This window comes from Bubalus kerabau, chromosome 3 (assembly GCF_029407905.1).
Source record: "Bubalus kerabau isolate K-KA32 ecotype Philippines breed swamp buffalo chromosome 3, PCC_UOA_SB_1v2, whole genome shotgun sequence".
NCBI classification, from domain to species: Eukaryota; Metazoa; Chordata; class Mammalia; order Artiodactyla; family Bovidae; genus Bubalus; species Bubalus kerabau.
The window spans coordinates 1,217,058-1,235,200 of record NC_073626.1 but is presented as its reverse complement, the minus strand read 5'-3'; the positions used below and the strand labels follow the sequence as shown (position 1 = coordinate 1,235,200).

Below are 18,143 nucleotides of genomic sequence, written 5' to 3'. Positions count from 1 at the left end.
TTTTTCTGAAACTCTCTTGCTTTTTTCATGATCCAGCGGATGTTGGCAATTTGATCTCTGGTTCCTCTGCCTTTTCTAACACCAGCTTGAACATCTGGAAGTTCATGGTTCACGTATTGCTGAAGCCTGGCTTGGAGAATTTTGAGCGTTACTTTACTAGTGTGTGAGATGAGTGCAATTGTGTGGTAGTTTGAGCATTCTTTGGCATTGCCTTTCTTTGTGATCAGAATGAAAACTGACCTTTTCCAGTTCTGTGGCCACTGCGGAGTTTTCCATATTTGCTGGCATATTGAGTGCAGCATTTTCACAGCATCATCTTTCAGGATTTGAAATAGCTCAACTGGAATTCCATCACCTCCACTAGCTTTGTTCATAGTGATGCTTTCTAAGGCCCACCTGACTTTACATTCCAGGATGTCTGGCTGTAGGTCGGTGATCACACCATCGTGATTATCTGGGACGTGAAGATCTTTTTTGTACAGTTCTTCTGTGTATTCTTGCCACCTCTTCTTAATATCTTCTGCTTCTGTTAGGTCCATACCATTTCTGTCCTTTATCGAGCCCATCTTTGCATGAAATGTTCCCTTGGTATCTCTAATTTTCTTGAAGAGATCTCTAGTCTTTCCCATTCTGTTGTTTTCCTCTATATCTTTGCATTGATGTCTGAGGAAGGCTTTCTTATCTCTCCTTGCTATTCTTTGGAACTCTGCATTCAGATGCTTATATCTTTCCTTTTCTCCTTTGCTTTTTGTTTCTCTTCTTTTCGCAGCTATTTGTAAGGCCTTCCCAGACAGCCATTTTGCTTTTTTGCATTTCTTTTCCATGAGGATAGTCTTGATCCCTGTCTCCTGTACAATGTCACGAACCTCAGTCGATAGTTCATCAGGCACTCTATCTATCAGATCTAGTCCCTTAAATCTATTTCTCACTTCCACTGTATAATCATAAGGAAAATGCAACCAAAATCTCTCCATAGCCTGTTATGTTAAGCCCGATATTGGTTTAACGTAACAGGCAGTGGAGAGATTCTGGTTGCGTTTTGTAAAGTGTCAAAGTCCCAGAGTGTTGAGGGGACACACGCTCAGTCCTTCTCTCATCTGCTGAGTCCCTTAGTCTGTGCTGCCTCCCCCAGCCGTCAGTACCGGCCTTCCGTCTGCCCCTGCAGAGTTAGCCTTGCGGAGTCTCGCTGTATGTGGCTGCCTTTGTCTCGGGCATCCGAGGACTCGGAAGGGCCCTGGCGCTCTGTGGACGGGACGGGTTTGCTAGGACGGACACTGAGAGGGAGCTTGCAGCCGTCTGTTGCGGTTGGAAAAGGAAGGGCCTCAGTGACCATATCCGAGTGTCCAGGCGGGAGGGACGGCTCGAGAGGGGTGCTGCCCGGCCCAGCCCGTGTCCCCCCCGTGAAGGAAGGGCAGGCAGGTGACGGCTCTGGTGCAGTCACACGGTCAGCAGGTGTCCGGGGCACGTCTGCTGGAGAGTGACCAGCTGTGACCTGTGACGCTCACCAAACCTGCAAGTTCCCGCGTCTCGATCCTCTGAGGCAGTGTCACATGGGAAGCACCATTTTATTTTGAAATCAAGATGGTATGTATTTGAGGTGGATTGGAAATCTTGATTCATCTTTCTTCACTTTTTAGGGGAAAACACCCTGAACAGTTGTCCCAGGACATCTGTGTTCCAGTCTTACCAGACCCTAGGAGGTGTTTTCTTCCTGTAAGTTAGGCCCCCTCTCAGGGGAGTTACTTGAGTGTGACCTGACACGGATTTGGTTTCTGTCCCCTCGAGTCCTGTGCGTTTTTCTTTGTGTTTGTTCTGTAACGTTCCGAGTGTCAGTGCCGTGAAGAGTCGTGTGTGTGTGTGTGTGTGCTCTCTTTGGGTTTGTCTGTAAGCTTGCTAATGTCAATACTGTGAAGCGTCGTGTGTTGAAGAGGCGTGTGTTTTTCTCTGTGTCTGTCACATTCCTAGCATCAATACTATGAAGGGAAAACAAGATTGGGGACCAGCGAGGTGGCGAGGAGGCACTGGAGAGCTGTGCGTGAGAGGAGGCGCTTTCGGAGGAGGGCGGTGTGGACGCAGTTCGAGGCTGGGGTTTGTCTTCACCCCAGAGACGGCGGCGGGTCAGAGCCGCGCCAGGAGGGCCGTTTCCCGCGGCGGCGTCTCTGCGGGCCGTCCCGGGGCCAGGCCTGCCCGGACGGGTGTTTGTTCTGCTCCTCGCCTCACCCTCACCAAGCACAGCAATCCCGCGTGGGAGCCAGCTTCGGTGTAGGCTGAAACACGTAATTGTATTGGGGAAGAGAGGAATTCAAAAATTCCGTTTTTTTTTTCCCTTCCACAAAGCAGGCCAGCGGTGAAACCCTTTTGCAAGCGCTCCCCTTCATCTGCGACTGACGCAAGACGCGTAGTGGCTTGCGGTTTCCTAATTACCGAGGCCCTGAGTTCCTTGGCAAGTCTGTCCTCTGTCTGCAGGCTTCCTCTTGGCAGCAGAAGTATTTACTCACACGATAAGACGAGCTCTGTCCTCCTCGGTGCTGAGATGCACTGTGAGCCGGGCCAGCTCGCGGGTCCCGGGCGCCCGGTCAGCCGTCCTGGGTCGGCGGGCGGAGGCGCGGAGCTTGACCACGAGAAACGAGCCCGAGACCGCCAGCGCCTTCCCCAGCTCGGAATCCACCGAGCCGGGGGTCCTCGTTCACAAAGAGGCGTGCTTGTGCCCCCCGGGCGTTCGTCCTGGGGCGTTCTCCCCAGAACCTTGCTGCCTGAAGCCCGGTCCTCAGCCAGGCAGTCTTGGCCCTGCCCAGCTCCGCGGGCTCAGGACTGCCTTTTGAACACGTCGTGCCATTTGGATGCACAGTAACGTCTGAGCAGCTCTGTTCTGGGCCGTCCTGAGGCTGTAAGACAACCTGGGCTCTGCTGCTGTGCCAGACGGAGCTGTCATGGTTCACTCACTTCTGCACTTGACACGGAAGCAGAACTCCTCTGAAATACAAGGAAATAAAATTTACCGTGTGCAGGGAGAAGCCCAGGGACAGAGCAGCCTGCTGGGTACAGCCCACAGGGATGTGAAAAGGCAGACTGAAGCAACGGAGCGCACAGGCACGCACGTGTGCACAGCGAGGGAAAGAATTCTGAATTAGTCCTGTGTGTCTCTTTAATCATCACAATCCGGTGATAACTGTTCTCTTTGGCAAGTTTAGCTACACGGGCACAACTACGGTGTTTGGCCCTTCTTTAAAGCTCAGTGCCTTTGGCTTTCTTCTCTTTTTAATAGGACATGGGAGAAACTGCGGGTTGCCGTTCGGTGGAAAGAAAATAAACAGGAACATCTTCAGTGTGGAAATGAGAAAGCGCCCCTGCTGAGAGATGAAGTGACGTTTGCTCTTAAATGCATTTTTTATGCTCATTTTCGAATCATAGTCTCTGCTCCTTACCTGACTTTAAGGAAAGAAATTTTGTTTGTCACATTGTGAAATTTAACTTTTTTTTATTATGAAAAAAAAAAGTTATCAATACAATCTTATTTTAATGGTTATCAGAGATGTGTTTTAAGAACATATTTTTAAAAACCAAAGACTTTTTAGTTTACTGTGAAAATCAGTATTGGTTGTGTGCCCAATTCTTATTAGTTTACTAGTTTATTTCATGGTTTATTTGATGAGCATTTGCCATGGGATAATACTTCGAGGCATGGCATGCTCCCTTCTAGGACTTAGAATTTCTTAATAAAAAAAAATCAATACTATTTTATGAGTAAGAACATTTTTTCCCAGAATGCAGTAATAGGAACGTACATATAAATAAATTGCCTCTGAATTCATTTCAGGTGATTGAAAATTTTTCTGCCTCTAGTATTTATCCTTCACACTTTGCCTTGAAAGTAAGTTGTAACACAGCTTACAATTATGGGGGGACCGGTTTTTAAAGTACTGAATAATATATTTGACTTTCTAAAGCCAGGGGCAAAAAGTGGTAGTGGGTGAAAAGATGTAAAGAAAGAACACTACAGCATCATTTAGGTTTACCTTAACGTTTAGCAATAACTTATAAGTATCCTCCCTTCCTTAGGTCTTTAGAAAAAAGTGATCCCAATACTTAAGGCCAAAAAAGTCTCAGTTTTCTTTTGTGATTGGTTATTCCTTATAGCTGTTTGATTTTGTAAGTTGATTGGTCTAAAGTGTCTTTTCTGACTTTTCCACCTTATGGCCGTTGTTTTTGGTTTCACATACACGTGTAAAATCTTCACAGAAACGCCCGTTAGCAGCCACCCGGCTCCTCACCCTCCGCTGCGGCCGGCGACGGTTGGATGGAGCTCTTGCTCAGGAGGAAGCTGGCATCACAGCTCTTCCTCGCACTTCATTTTTCTTAAGGGTCTGGTTTTCGCAAGTGCTCGGTAATAGGAACGCCTGTGCACACAGTGCCCGAATTGAAAACTTTTAGAGCAATTGTGTTCTTCTTATCTTCTGCCTGGGACACCCTAGTCTTCTGTCCGTCAGGAGACGTTAGGCTGAAACACCGAGCCGTCATCCGTGGGCGGCCGGAAGTCAAGTGGTTCCTTTCACGAGAGACACCCAGAATCAGTCTGGGCCATTTGGTCACAGGGCTTGGCCACAGAAGATACACACCCAAGTGGTAATTGCCTTTCGAGTCTGTCTGTGAATTGACTGAGTTTTTGGAAACTGTCCACTTTTCTGATTTCTTTAATTGTCAAATCAGGAGGCAAAACATCATTGTCTTTTTTCTGCTTTCTCATCTCCTTTTGTATTTTGTCTTTAAATACAATTATTGAGAAACAGTAGAGATTAACCTGGTTATACGTAACCGCTCAATGGGTGATATCACATCCCCTATGGTTTGAATCATCTGCGTTCTATCACACTGGGCACGTGAAGTCTCACTTAAAGAAGTCAGTCCGTTTCTTTAAGTTGCCAGCATTTATGGACAACTTGTGCCAGTGTTGTGGGAGGACCTGGGGATGAGCATCCTTTCAGGAAGAGCTTCCCCTCTGGTTTGGGAAAGTACTTAAAAAATAAAGCGTGGTTACATACATTATGCATTGAAAAAAATAAAGAAATGCTGTCAGAATTCATTAGTCTCTTTAAGTTTTTCTATCAGGTTGAGCATGTGAAATAGGTAAAAAGCTCTAGGTAAACCATGGACTGCATTTCGTTTGGTTCAACCTATTACAGTGTTCTTTGGAATCACCGGTTTGGTCTAAGCGAAACTTCTAAAAGAATTTAAAAAAATTTTGTTTTCTTTTTGTGTCTTCTCAATAGGAAGCTTTTATCTAACTTGCCTTTAGCCAGATAAAGCTCAACACAAGATTAGGTTTGGCCAGGAGCTCGGGTCCTTAGTGATAAATAGTTTGAAAAATTCTGTTTTCACTCTGATTGTTCATGTAATTATGTCTCAGTGTGTGCTCTTATCGACACGTTGTTACTCAAATACTATAAACTTAGAATTAGTTGTAAGAACAGGTTTTGAGTGGCACCAGACAGGGAATATCTGCATGTTGAGTGGCCCAAGTTTAGGTGGAAAGAAGGCTTCACTGCATTTGAGTTGGAAGCAGAGCAGGGGCATACTTGTGGTCATCGACTTTCTTTCCTACCCTGCGCGCCAAGATCAGAGTTATAGAGCCTAACCACTTCCCAGGACCTTAATTTAATTTTGAGGATAAGAGTGCTTTTCAGACATTGTTTTTGTGTGTTAGTTAATGAAAGTCATTAACAGAAATCTGAACAGAACATTTATTTAATGTGTCATTTTGATATTGAATAGAATTTCTGAAATAGACATTAAAGATTTCTCAAGTAGGATCATTGTTGGTATTCACAGCCATTTTCCTTTTAAGTCCGGAAAAACTGTGCAGTGGGCCAACATCTCAGAGGAAAGACTAAATATTCCGTATGATTTATATCCACTTTTGTCTCTCAAATCTACCATAAATATCAAAGCCTTTTCTTTGAATTTTTAGTAAATGTGATTATGACTTGGACTTGTAGGTGTCATCAGGAAGAACAGAGAGTACTTACATATGAGGACATAGAAGCAGCCTGACTAAATACTTTCTTACTTTTTATAAAAAAGTGATGAACGAGGCAGGAAGTCTCTGTCATCACATTCTTCCCCAGTCCACTCTTCTTGCCTCAGAATACAGGTTTTGTTGCATCTTTTAAGAATATTTTAATGCATAAGCCTATACATATCCTTTAGAATTTGCATGAATGTTGTATTCTGCATAGAAGTCTGCCACATGCTGGACTAGACATTCTTGTTTAAGTACGAATGTACAACTGGGTAAAGAGCATGCTGTGGACGTCTCCTTTTGATCTGTATCTATTGCATTTTGCGCAGGGGTCAGTGTCATTGCATATGTATGTCTTATCTATTTATAGGTATGCTTTATGTTAATTACCTGTTCATAGCTGTGTCTTTTTTCATGCTGAATGATTTTTCTTCTCAGACATGTTCTTTCTATGTGGGGACTGTAGCTCTTTTTGTCATGTTGAAGATAACTTCCCCCTTCCATTTTCTCATTTGCCTTATAACTATTTGGCTTTTTTTTGGCCCTAAAGATATTTTTAATTTTTCTCTAGTCAGTCATCAGTCATTTCCTCTATGATCTGGGTATTGTGTCTTGTTAAATATGGTCCTTGCTCTGAAGTTATAAATACATTTATCCATTCTAGTGTATTTAAGATTTTGTTTGTCAGCTTTGTTGGGCTTGGAATATAGTTCAGTATCAGGACAGAGGCAGGGCTGTACCTTTATTTTTTTCCTAAAGCACTGGTTTCTCCATCTTCTGCACATTGGTTGCAGCGTGCTCACCGGGCCTGGCCTGCCTCTGGGGCTGCATTGAGGTTCTGAGTGCGTCACGATGTCTCTCTCCTTCATTATGTTTTCATGATGTGTGACTTTCATGACCAACATGAGTCAATCCCTGCTAATCTTTTTCAGGATTTCCAGTTTATTCTCGCATGTTTGTTTGACTCTAGCATATAATTTTGTCACTTTCTGTCCCAAACCCAATAATCTGGCATTGAATCGAATTTAAGGTTAATTAGGGTGTAGTGGATATCTTCATAATGTTGAATCTTCTAATCCAAGAATAAAGATCGTCCTTGACTATTTTAAAATACCTCTTTTTATACATCTTTGATGTGTTTAAAGTTTTTTTTATATGATTCCTGTTATTAATAATATCTTATTAGCTCTATTTTTAGGTGTTCAACTTTCCTTGCTAGTATAAATAGAATATTTTCCCTCAGTATAATTTTATTGTTTATTAATTGGAAAGCTCTTGATTTTGATTAATAATTTTGTAACCAGGTAATTTAATAGATGCTTGTTTTTAAGTATACAGTTGCATCATCTGCAAAATGACCATTTTTGTGTTCTTTCTCATCTAATTGCATTCACTAATAGCAGGAAGAAATTCTTCTGAATTTAAATACTTTCCACATTGACCAATAAAATATTTGGAGTGAATTTAGTTTGAGTATAAATAGACTTTTAAGGATGTTAAAAGGCTTGAATTTAGTTTTCTATCTAATAAAGGGTATTCGCACACTGTTTATAAGCAAGTGAAGTCGAGTATAAGGAGATGACAGTGTGGGCCTGGGCATTTCTCCGTAGCCCTGACGCTCTCATGTCAGAGGAGGGTCTGTGTTTCTGACGGCGGCCTCTCAGCTTGTGTGCGGCCCATCAGTGTGGTGGACTTTACGGCAACACGCAGATTAGCAAATGCCAGTGTAGAGCAGTGTTTCTGAAAACCACTGGTAAGATAACATGAAATATTTTGAGTGCATTTTAAATGAATAGTCGTAAGATTGTTTGACCTTTTGGGGAACAAAGTGTTTACTCCATTTGTAATGTGTGTTTTCATGGTTGATGTTTGTTTAGAACGGTATCAAAGACAAAACAAAATGATCCAGAGAAAAAAGTAAATTAGTACATAAATGTCATAAAACTCTCTTAAAGAGTGAGAGAGATTGAAACTTGGAAAATAAAATTTTTTATATTAACATTGTACATATCTATTTTGAGATCAGGAGAAGTTTTCTATGCATTTTGTTAGTAACAGTGCTTATTAAATAATAATAGTAAGAGTAATAATCCTGAAGATCACGGGGTAGGTACTGCAGAAACATCCAGTGCATTGAATGGCATTTTGTTTTAATTATTGTGCATTATTGATCTGAAACAATTGCTTCTTTTAGGTGAAAAATAATATCAGAGATTATTTTCGAGGTCAGTTTCTAATTTTGTAGATGAGAAAGCTAAAACCAAACCCGTGGTTTCCCCAGGACAGTGTAATAAATGACAAAGCCTGTTGGGTGCTGGGGTCCCTGTCCTGGAATTCCAGGGCGATGGCTTTGTGTTAGTGAGAGAAGCAGTCTCTCAGCTGCCGGCTCCCTCTTGGTGAGACGGGGTTTACTTCTTGTCTGTCTGGATCATGTCTTCATCCTGGTCACTTCCTAGTGCTGTTCGTCTCTGTGCACTGACTCCTCAAAGGAACGTCACTGACCAGTGTTGGTCCTTCCCCAGTGCTGCATCCTGGGTGGGACAAGCATTTTCTGGTAGAAGTAATAAAATGCACACCGTAACCAAGCATCCTGTATCATGGCAATTTTAGCCATAAGACTGTCTTGTTATTAATTAAAAAAAAAGAAATTTCAGGACTAAATCTACATAACAAGCCAACATGGAGGGGCTTCTAAGTATTTTTTTCTTGTTTCCAAGATGTATGAGGTACTTTTAAGACACTTAGGGGAAAAAAAAAAAAAAAAAAAAAACAAGAAGGAAAAAAGGAAGAAAAAAACTCCCAACCTGAAAGGCCTGGGCTCAGTGAACGCACACGGCCTGGGCTGGGGTGTGCTTGTGCCCGTCTGCCCACAGCTTGTAAAGTGGGTTAAATATAGCCTCAGCTGGTTCTAGGGAACAGCAAATAGGAAGAGAAGGGAAAGCTGGAGGCGTGCTGGTGAAAAACACTCCAAAGTAATTTATTTTGACGCTTCTTAAAGGCGTCTTTGTCGGCGTGCTTTTAAGCAGTGCTCTGTGACCTTGAGTCCAAGCAGGGCCGCAGAGCCGGCTGGGCCCCCGCCTGGCCTGTGAGCTCGGGACAGCCGCCCCTCCACTCTGCCGCACTTCTTCCCTCCCTTCTCTTTTAAGGGACCTGCATTCAGGTGCGACACACCCCTTAGTCCCTACGTGCACATTCATCGCTCGTCAGTCCGTCAGAGTTCTGTACTGTCCACCTGTTAGGTTTCCAAAGAGCAGGAGGCGTGCAGATGACCCCGATCTCAGTAGCAGGTTAATACGTGAGAAGGGAACCCATCTCGTCCTTATTCGCCTTTTAATGGCGCCCACTAAACGGATGGTTTCTTCCAGCCAAACTACTGGCACTCCAGTGATCCTTCCTAGCTAATAGGAAAATCATTGTCTACCTTTTCCCTCTTACTTTCTCCCTGGTAAAGCCTGTCCTTCCTAAGCTGTCTGAGGCAGCCTTGGATAAGCAGGAAAGCAGTTTCCATTTGTTTTCGTCTCTGTTTCATTGTCAAGGTCTCGGTTTCCTCCCTGGTGGGGTGATCGAAGTACTTGACCTCTGAGGCCGTCTCCACCTCTGATTAGTAACTCATGACCTTGTCGACGGTGCTCTGGGAGCCCAGCCAGGCGGTGGTACCTCCGCGGATGCACCTGAGGGCTTCCAGAGGAATCCACAGGAGCTGTCTCTCCCTTCTCTCCTGTGGGTTCCTGGACCCGCTGTGTCCCCCTGGGCGCCGTCTCTCCCCCAGAACTGGTGGGACCCGGGTCCCCGAGAACCCCTGCCGCCCCTGCCTCAGGTGTGGGCAGGCGCCCAGGCTGGCGTTGATGCCCGGCTGCCCGACTTATGACTCCCAAGTGCGTGCCGAGTCCCTGAATAGATCCATTAACTGGAGGTTTTCACACACTCGCTGAGTCACACCAGCCTTTCATTTACTTTGGATCAGCCCTGTTAGCTGGGAACTGAAGGTTTTACTGCTCGAGAAATGCTTTTGAAACGTTATTTACCCTGTTGCTCACTCAACATCTGACAAAAATGTGAAAGTGCTTCCAGGAATAGTAAAAATGTGTTTCCAAATGCTGGACTGGAACAGGGGGCTTAGTTGTACCGTGTGGGGGCCCCGCTTTGAGAACATCTAACATGCCACCTTTCGAGAGGCTTCACACAGGCGTCTTTTAAGAAGGGATACTCCTAACATATTTTAAATGTGAGTCAATATATAAATATTTTGTTAAGACATCTTGTCAGCAACACATCTATTTCATTATGCATAACATCTAAGGACTTTTAGTTTCTAAGTTGCTAAATTATCTAGTATGCTCAGGGGAATTTTTCTGCAGCATTTTACTAGGCTTGGAGATATCTCTGTATTCTCTTGAGGACCTTAAGAAAAGCCCCATTTTGTAGCGTGATCTGCACTGTAAGCAAGAGTTGAGCCTCTGTGGAAAGTCCCAGCCTGGTGCTGCTGTCCCGCGGTGGGTGGTGATGGCCGCGGAGATGTGTTCCGGGCGGAGCCACGCTGATAACGCGGGGGCTCCAGAGTGAGGACCGGGCACCGTGCAAGGGTCTCCAGTGTCCGAATGCCAGACGAGAGAGAATTAACTCAGGGCTTCAAACTTACAGCAGTCTGAATCTGGGTCTTTCCTCCCCGCTTTGGAATATTATCAAAATATCTTAAACTGTTGGACCGAGTCACTGGAAAGTGTAGGCTCAGAATCGCCTGCCTCCTTCTCAGCTGTAGCCCACGTCACATGGCTCTGAAATGAGGGGCTTTGAACGTGTGTGTGGGGTTGGTTTCATGTCTCGGTGGAGTCTGCTGGGCCAGAGGTTAAGGATTTCTCTCTTGATTGTCTTCGTGCTTTGTGTCAGAGCGTCACTGGTCAGCTTTTTGGTCAACTGGTAATGTTTTTTAGGTTTTGTCAAAACTGAATAGCTTTCTGATTGTTTTATTTTTATTCTTTGCTCCAAAATACTATCTTTGGCGAACATATCAAAAGACTATAGAGACTTCCCTGGTGGTCCAGTGGTTAAGAATTCGCCTTCCACTGCAGGGGAAGCGGGTTCAATCTCTGGTCTGGAAACTAAGATCCCATGTGCTGGGGTGCGTGTGTGCAACTAGAAAGTCCGAGCAACATGACAAAAGATCCTTCATGTTGCAACGAGGACCCAACACAGCCAAATAAATGAATATTTTGAAAACTAGTCTATCAATTTTTTAAAAATTAAAAGACCGTAGACATTCTGAATTTAAGAATGAACAGAATAAGCTTCAGTCAGAATGGACTCCTGCCTGCTCCTGCCTTGTGGTCCTGCAGCCCCGGTCCCTGGTACAGGGTCAGCAGTGACTCCGTCCTTCGCATCTTCATACCCTGCACCAGGGGTCTTCTTCTTCATCTCACTTTGTTAAGTTCCTTGACATCTTGCAGAGGCTGGCCCCGAATTCATCGTCATGAATTCGCCTGTCTGCTTCTACCCGACAAGGTCACCTTCCTGGATATAGACGTTTAGAAGGTAGGTCACATGCTCTGTGTGAACAGCGCTGCCATAGAAGGTTCTCTGAGGAGGAGGATGGCTGGGTGCTCAGCCCTTCTGGGACCTGCTGTCCAGGTGAAGAGGAAAATCACACATCCGCGTCGTAAAGATAGCTTCCCCCCGCCACCCACCTCCCCCCTGCCTTGCTCGGGAGGTGGTTGAGAAGCAGGTCTGAGTGTCAAAGTTAGGGAAGAAGTCACTCCCAGCAGAACACCCGAAGGAGCCGTGAAGCCTGGCTTCATCTGATATTATCATGGAACCCTCGCTCTTCAAGAGCCACAAGGACCATTTGTGATGATATAATTTAATCACGTCTCGTCTTCTCCTGCCCTGAATCACCTGCTGGACACGTCCGTCCGCTGTGACTGCCTGGAGCTCAGAATGTCTGAGACGGAGCATCACCTGTCCCCCTTAACCAGCCCACCCAGTATGCACCCTTCCTCTGGGCAGCTGAAAACTCTTCCTCTCTTCTGCCCTCTAACTGCCCACTCTGCCCCTCCCTTACGTGGTCATCATCACCACCCATGTTTGGGGACTCACCCCCTTTCCTGGACTCGGGTGGTTTTCTACTTGTCTCCCTCCTTAGCTGCTCTCCCAGCTTCTGGTCGGCCCTGCTCACCCCTGCGGGCCCCGAGGCACTGCCGCCACAGACGTAAAGTTACTGATTTAAGTTATATGGGGGCTTCCCAGGTGGCTCCATTGGTAAAGAACCCACCTGCCAATGCAGGAGACACTGGAGACATGGGCTTGATCCCTGGGTTGGAAAGATCCCCTGGGGGAGGAAATGGCAACCCTCTCCAGCAGTCTTGCCTGGAGAATCCCATGGACAGAGGAGCCTGGTGGGCTACAGTCCATGGGGTCACAAAGAGTCAGTCATGACTGAGCAACTGAGCACACACACACACACACAATGTACAGACCATGACTGGGTCTTGGATTAAAAAAATAAACCGTTATTAAAACATTTTGAGGGCAATCGGGAAAGTTGCCCTAGGATGAGATGGCTGGATGGCATTACTGACTCGATGGACATGAGTTTGAGCAAACTCCAGGAGTCGGTGACGGGCAGGGAAGCCTGTGGTCCGTGGGGTCCCAAAGAGTCGGACACGACTGAGCGACTGAACTGATTAACTGGGAAAGTTAGGAATTGACTACGTTAACCGTGCTGAGGTCAGAGAAGAGCTTCCAGGCCCCTGGGAACCTCGAGCCGAGGAAGCTCGCGAAGGGCGGAGTGCCGCTCTGTCACTGAGGCTGCAGCGTGCTCCCACGCGGGTCTCCTGCCAACAGCAGAGTGAGTGCAGGCACGTGCAAGACAGAGATGAGACAGATGTGAAAACCCGTCAACAGGTGAGTCTGCATGCAAGGTTAATGGGTGTTTCATCACTTTTTTGTAGGTGTAAAACTTTTCGGGATCACAAGTTGGGGAACTCCTGGTGATCCCTGCAGGGCCAGGATGAGAGCGCTGGGGCAGGTGGTGCCCTGGGAGCTGGTCTCGGTGGCACCGGCTCCCTGTCCCACGTCTGCTGTTCGTCCCCGGTCCCGTCACACGGCATCGCAGGTCGGGGGTCTATTTTCTCCCTGCTCCAGATGTCTGGGGTCGAGTCATCCACACAGTGGCCCCTTCTTCAGGCCTGGCAGGTGGACCAGCCCAGCCTCCCCTCCTGGCTGGACGGTGGACCGGTCCCGGCCTCCCCTCCGGGCTGGACGGTGGACCGGCTCCCGCCTCCCCTCTGACCTGGCAGGTGGACCGGCCCCGGCCTCCCCTCTGGGCTGGACGGTGGACCGGCTCCCGCCTCCCACCTCCCCTCTGGCCTGGCGGGTGGACCGGCCCGGCCTCCCCTCCGGGCTGGTGCTGTCCTTAGTTGGTATTTTGGCTTATGCAGTGTCAGCTTGGTCTTTGCTTCCGTCTTCACATGGTGTCTCCCTGTGTCTCCGCGTCCAAACTCCCCTCTTTGTCAGGATCCTGGTCACATCAGAACCTGTTGTTTCCGTTGTGAAGTCGCATCCGACTCTGTGACCCCACGGACTCTAGCCTGCCAGGCTCCTCTGTCCATGGGATTTCCCAGGCAATAATACTGGAGTGGGCTGCCATTTCCTTCTCCAGTGGAGCTTCCTGATGCAGGGACTGAACCCGTGTCTCCTGCATTGTGGGCAGATTCTTTTACCACTGAGCCACCTGGGAAGCCCTCATATCAGAATGAAGTGAAGTGAAGTGAAGTGAAGTGAAGCCGCTCAGTCGTGTTCAACTCTTTGAGACCCCCCCAACTCTTAGCCTACCGGGCTCCTCCATCCTTGGGATTTTCCAGGCAAGAATACTGGAGTGGGTTGCCATTTCCTTCTCCAGGGGAACTTCCCGATCCAGGGATCGAACCCGGGTCTCCTGCATTGTAGGCAGACGCTTTACTGCCTGAGCCACAACCGTCTCACCCTTATGGCAGAAAGTGAAGAGGAACTAAAAAGCCTCCTGATGAAAGTGAAAGAGGAAAGTGAAAAGGTTGGCTTAAAGCTCAACATTCAGAAAACTAAGGTCATGGCATCTGGTCCCATCACTTCATGGGAAATAGATGGGGAAACAGTGGAAACAGTGTCAGACTTTATTTTTTTGAGCTCCAAAATCACTGCAGATGGTGATTTCAGCCATGAAATTAAAAGACTCTTACTCCTTGGAAGGAAAGTTATGACTAACCTAGATAGCATATTGAAAAGCAGAGACATTACTTTGCCAACAAAGGTCCATCCAGTCAAGGCTATGGTTTCTCCAGTGGTCATGTATGGATGTGAGAGCTGGACTGTGAAGAAAGCTGAGTGCTGAAGAATTGATGCTTTTGAACTGTGGTGTTGGAGAAGACTCTTGAGAGTCCCTTGGACTGCAAGGAGATCCAACCAGTCCATTCTAAAGGAGATCAATCCTGGGTGTTCTTTGGAAGGAATGATGCTAAAGTTGAAACTCCAATACTTTGGCCACCTCGTGTGAAGAGTTGACTCATTGGAAAAGACTCTGATGCTGGGAGGGATTGGGGGCAGGAGGAGAAGGGGTCGACAGAGGATGAGATGGCTGGATGGAATCACCGACTCGATGGATGTGAGTTTGAGTGAACTCTGGGAGTTGGTGATGGACAGGGAGGCCTGGCATGCTGCGATTCATGGGGTCACAAAGAGTTGTGAGCAACTGAGCAACTGAACTGAACTGAACTGATTCTAATATGATGTCATCTTAATTAATTTCATCCGCAATGACCCTATTTCAAATAAGGTCGCAAATAACTCAGTTATTCAAATTCAAATAATTTCTGAGGCCCTGGGAATTAGGGCTTCAACAGATGAATTTTCAGGGGACAATGTTCAACTCATAACAGGTCCTATTTTTAGACTGATGTTACGCTTTTAGTAGATAGTCCCTTTGGGTATGCGCATGAACTTTCTCGCCCCTTTGTCTCAAGACCTAGAGACAGAAACATGCAGTTGAAAGTGGCTCGTGGTAAACATGCCATGAAGGTTCCATAGAAGGTCTTTGTTAGGTGCTGTAGTTTGCCTCCGCCTTGTAACAGAACACACGTGCCCGTTGTTGGGCACTGACCTGTTTGACTCTGCTGCCAAGTGGGTGCCTGAGCCTGAGACCAGTGGGACCTGCGTTTGTGCTCTAGGAGCGCAGGGGAGAAGAGGAGAGGGAGTCGGAGACGGAGAGCCCGAGCAGAGACAGACAGAGACAGACACACGGAGATGGAGACAGAGAACGCAACCAGAGCTACACCCAGACGCCCTGGCCTGTAATTAGCTTTCACAGGAGGTGCCAAGTGGACACTTGGAGCTCGCGGTGCCTGGTGTGTGGCCGCTGGGCCCTGTGGTCAGCTGGCTGGTGAATGGAGAAGCGGCCCCTGCCTACCTGGCCATCTTCCCCTCCCGTCCAGTGGCCTCCTCAGCCTTGGGACCTTTGTCAGCTCACAGGAGGGTGTTGCGTGGTGTTCATTTTCCCCTCCTCCCTCTCTTCCTGCCTTTTCTGAGTTTGTTTTCAGCTGCAGGTCACGTCAGCAGTTCTCCGAAGGCGGGTGCACAGTGGGTTCCCGCCTGTGGGCACAGGACCTGGGTGGGCTCTGGTGGGTTAGTGCCGAGCTTATGGCTTACTGAAGACTTGGAATCTGACCCCTCGCTTGGCAGTGTTTTTCTCGCAGTGATTATCCCAGCTGCACGTGCGGCTGTGACAGAGGCCTGGGACCAGCTCGGGGCCTGGGGCCTGAGCGTCCGGGAAGCTGTGGCTTTTCTGGGCCCACTTCCTCCCCAGTGTGGGCCTTCTCCTCCCCTGAGGGCTGCCGGTTCCGAGAGAGTCTCTGAAGGGCAGGGGGCTTCCTGTGGGTTCTGGCCCCCTCCCCGGGGTACTAAGGTGCTGGCTTGTATGGAATCCTCACGTGCCTTCTTTTCTGTTTTGTGTTAGTTTTTGACTTACTTTCAGGCACTGCTATTTTGTTCCCTGTGGGATATTTTCTTGGAAACCACGCTCCTTTGCTCCTTCTGTGCCGTGTCTCACTTGCCACCTTCCAGAGCCACCTCAGCTGGCCGGTGTCCCTCCCGAGACCCGGGCCGCTGCCTGGAGGTGGTGGGGTCACTGGGGTGGCTGAGGGGAGCCTGCTGTACCGTCACATGGGGCATTTCCGAAGCCACGTTTTCTGCCACTGTGACATCACCAGAATCCAGGCTTGGGTCCTCCCAGGGTAAATTCCAGCGTTTCTCAGAACCCTGCAGTGGTTCTGTGCGGTTTGTTCGTGTACAGTCCAGACTTAGCTGCCTGAATTACGCGCCTTCCGGAATTCGTGTTGGGTCTGGATTTTCCCAGGCTTTGTCAGGGACCCCCAGTGTGTCCTTATACCGGACACACATTGAAAAATGCAACCGAGAAGATCCTGAAAAACAGAAGGGCGTGGTTGCATGCAGGCTGAGCCCCGTTGCTGTTGGCGAGGGAGGGCACAGCATCGAGATGAACACGGCCAACAGCGGGCACCTGCAGAAGCTGCCCCGTCGGAGTCCGGGAGCCTGTCCTCTCCCTGTGTCTGGGAGGGGCTGGGCGGGGATGCATGCCCTCGCCTGCAGGGCCTCGGAGCCAGTGACTGCAGAGACGGCTGCTGGCTGGGTGGAGGTGCGTGCTTTTCAATGTGCGATGTCCCCCCAAAGTGCTTTTTGGCCCCTCCTCTGAGTGGCAGGACCTTCACGCATAACAGCACCACCCAGCAAGTAAGCAAGGGATGTCCTTGTCCACACAGTGGTGTCCTACGGTGACCGGCCCGCAGGCCGCGTGCCCGCTGAGATCAGCCTGTCCTGGTGACTGGGAGGTGTGCCGCTCTTGCCTGTCCTCGCCTCGCCAGGACGCCCTTACCCCCCGAGCGTCATCTTGGGTCATTTGATGACGGGCAGCTTTCTGGGTAGACACTGACACACTCCGTGACGCCTGCGTGTGTGGGCTCGACTTCCGTCATCTTCCAGTGGTTCTAGGTCCCACGAGCCCCAGCTCTCGCCCTGTGTGTGTCTTCTGTTATTTGCAGTGTCTCCAGCTTCCTGGGGACTCCATGCTTGCAGAGCAGATCTGCAATGCCCCAGGGCTCCCCAGGTCACATTTCTGTCACGGCTGTACCTGTGACAGGAAGAGTCTCACCTGACTGTGCCACGTGCTTTTATCCCTGAAAGAAATCAGGTTAAAAAGAGCGAGAATGTTTGCAAATCGCTGAACTCTACTTACCACCAGTGGTGACATTGAAGTAACGGCCTCATAACTGAATGTGCAGCAAAATGGAAACCGAGACAGCCATCAATGTATGTGTCTCCTTTCTTATTCTCATGACCTTTTCAAAGCCGGTAAATAAAAGGACACTTGTTTTTTCTTCCTCCATTAGGCAGGGCACAAATTATAAAAAGAAATGCACGAGGAAATGTTAATAAATCAGGTAAATACTAAAATTTAATAATGCTTCTCTGTTCAGTACTACTTTTTTTTTTCTTCCAAATTTGAAGTTTTCATTAAGCATGGCCTTGAACACTGGACAAAGTGAGGCTCTGTTTTGGGTAGAGTACCTGCACAAAGTCGTTTCCTCCGTAAATCACTTGGGTGATTGGAGCTGTGCAAGTATGTGCTTTGCAAAGAAACAGCCTTTAGTTGTGTGGACCGTCACTCTGAGCGATAACAAGAAAAGGAAGAGGAAAGAGAAACTGTTTTCCATTTTTGTACAGTTTTAATGTATGTGCATATTTATTACAAAGAGATTATTTTAAGCATGAAGTTTACCTGTAATTTATTATTAACCTTTCTACAGATCTGAACCAATCTTTATCGATGTATCTGGAGCCCTGAGTTATGAAGACTTTCAGTTAGAATATTGTTCTAAACTTGAAAGAGGCTACTCACAGCGGCCTGAACTGGCCTGTTAGGCAGACCTTTCAGGTGATTTTAATGGGGATATGCTTCTTGTATTTCCTGGGTTTTCTCCCACCTTGATTTTGTGCTGGAGTGTGGTGATGGATTTCTGCAGAGCACCATGCTGTCCAGCACAGATGACGTCCTAGGGAAGTGCCTCTTGTTCAGTCGCTAAGCCGT

General features: G+C 47.6%; 1 protein-coding gene across 13 annotated transcripts in view; it reads left to right on the top strand.

Moving 5' to 3' along the window:
• Positions 1-18,143, top strand: part of GMDS (GDP-mannose 4,6-dehydratase) — a 442,717-nt gene that overhangs the window by 63,536 nt on the left and 361,038 nt on the right. For 11 of the 13 annotated variants that reach the window (XR_008711295.1, XR_008711294.1, XM_055570451.1 and 8 more), the window contains exon 2: positions 1,638-1,713. The exons of the other annotated variants lie outside the window; for them this stretch is intronic. Coding sequence is in view for 9 of the 11 variants with exons in the window: in XM_055570451.1 (XP_055426426.1) it covers positions 1,638-1,713 (76 nt within the window). In the remaining 2 variants the exon portion in view is untranslated. The remainder of the gene's footprint in view (positions 1-1,637; positions 1,714-18,143) is intronic. 13 annotated transcript variants of the gene reach the window in all.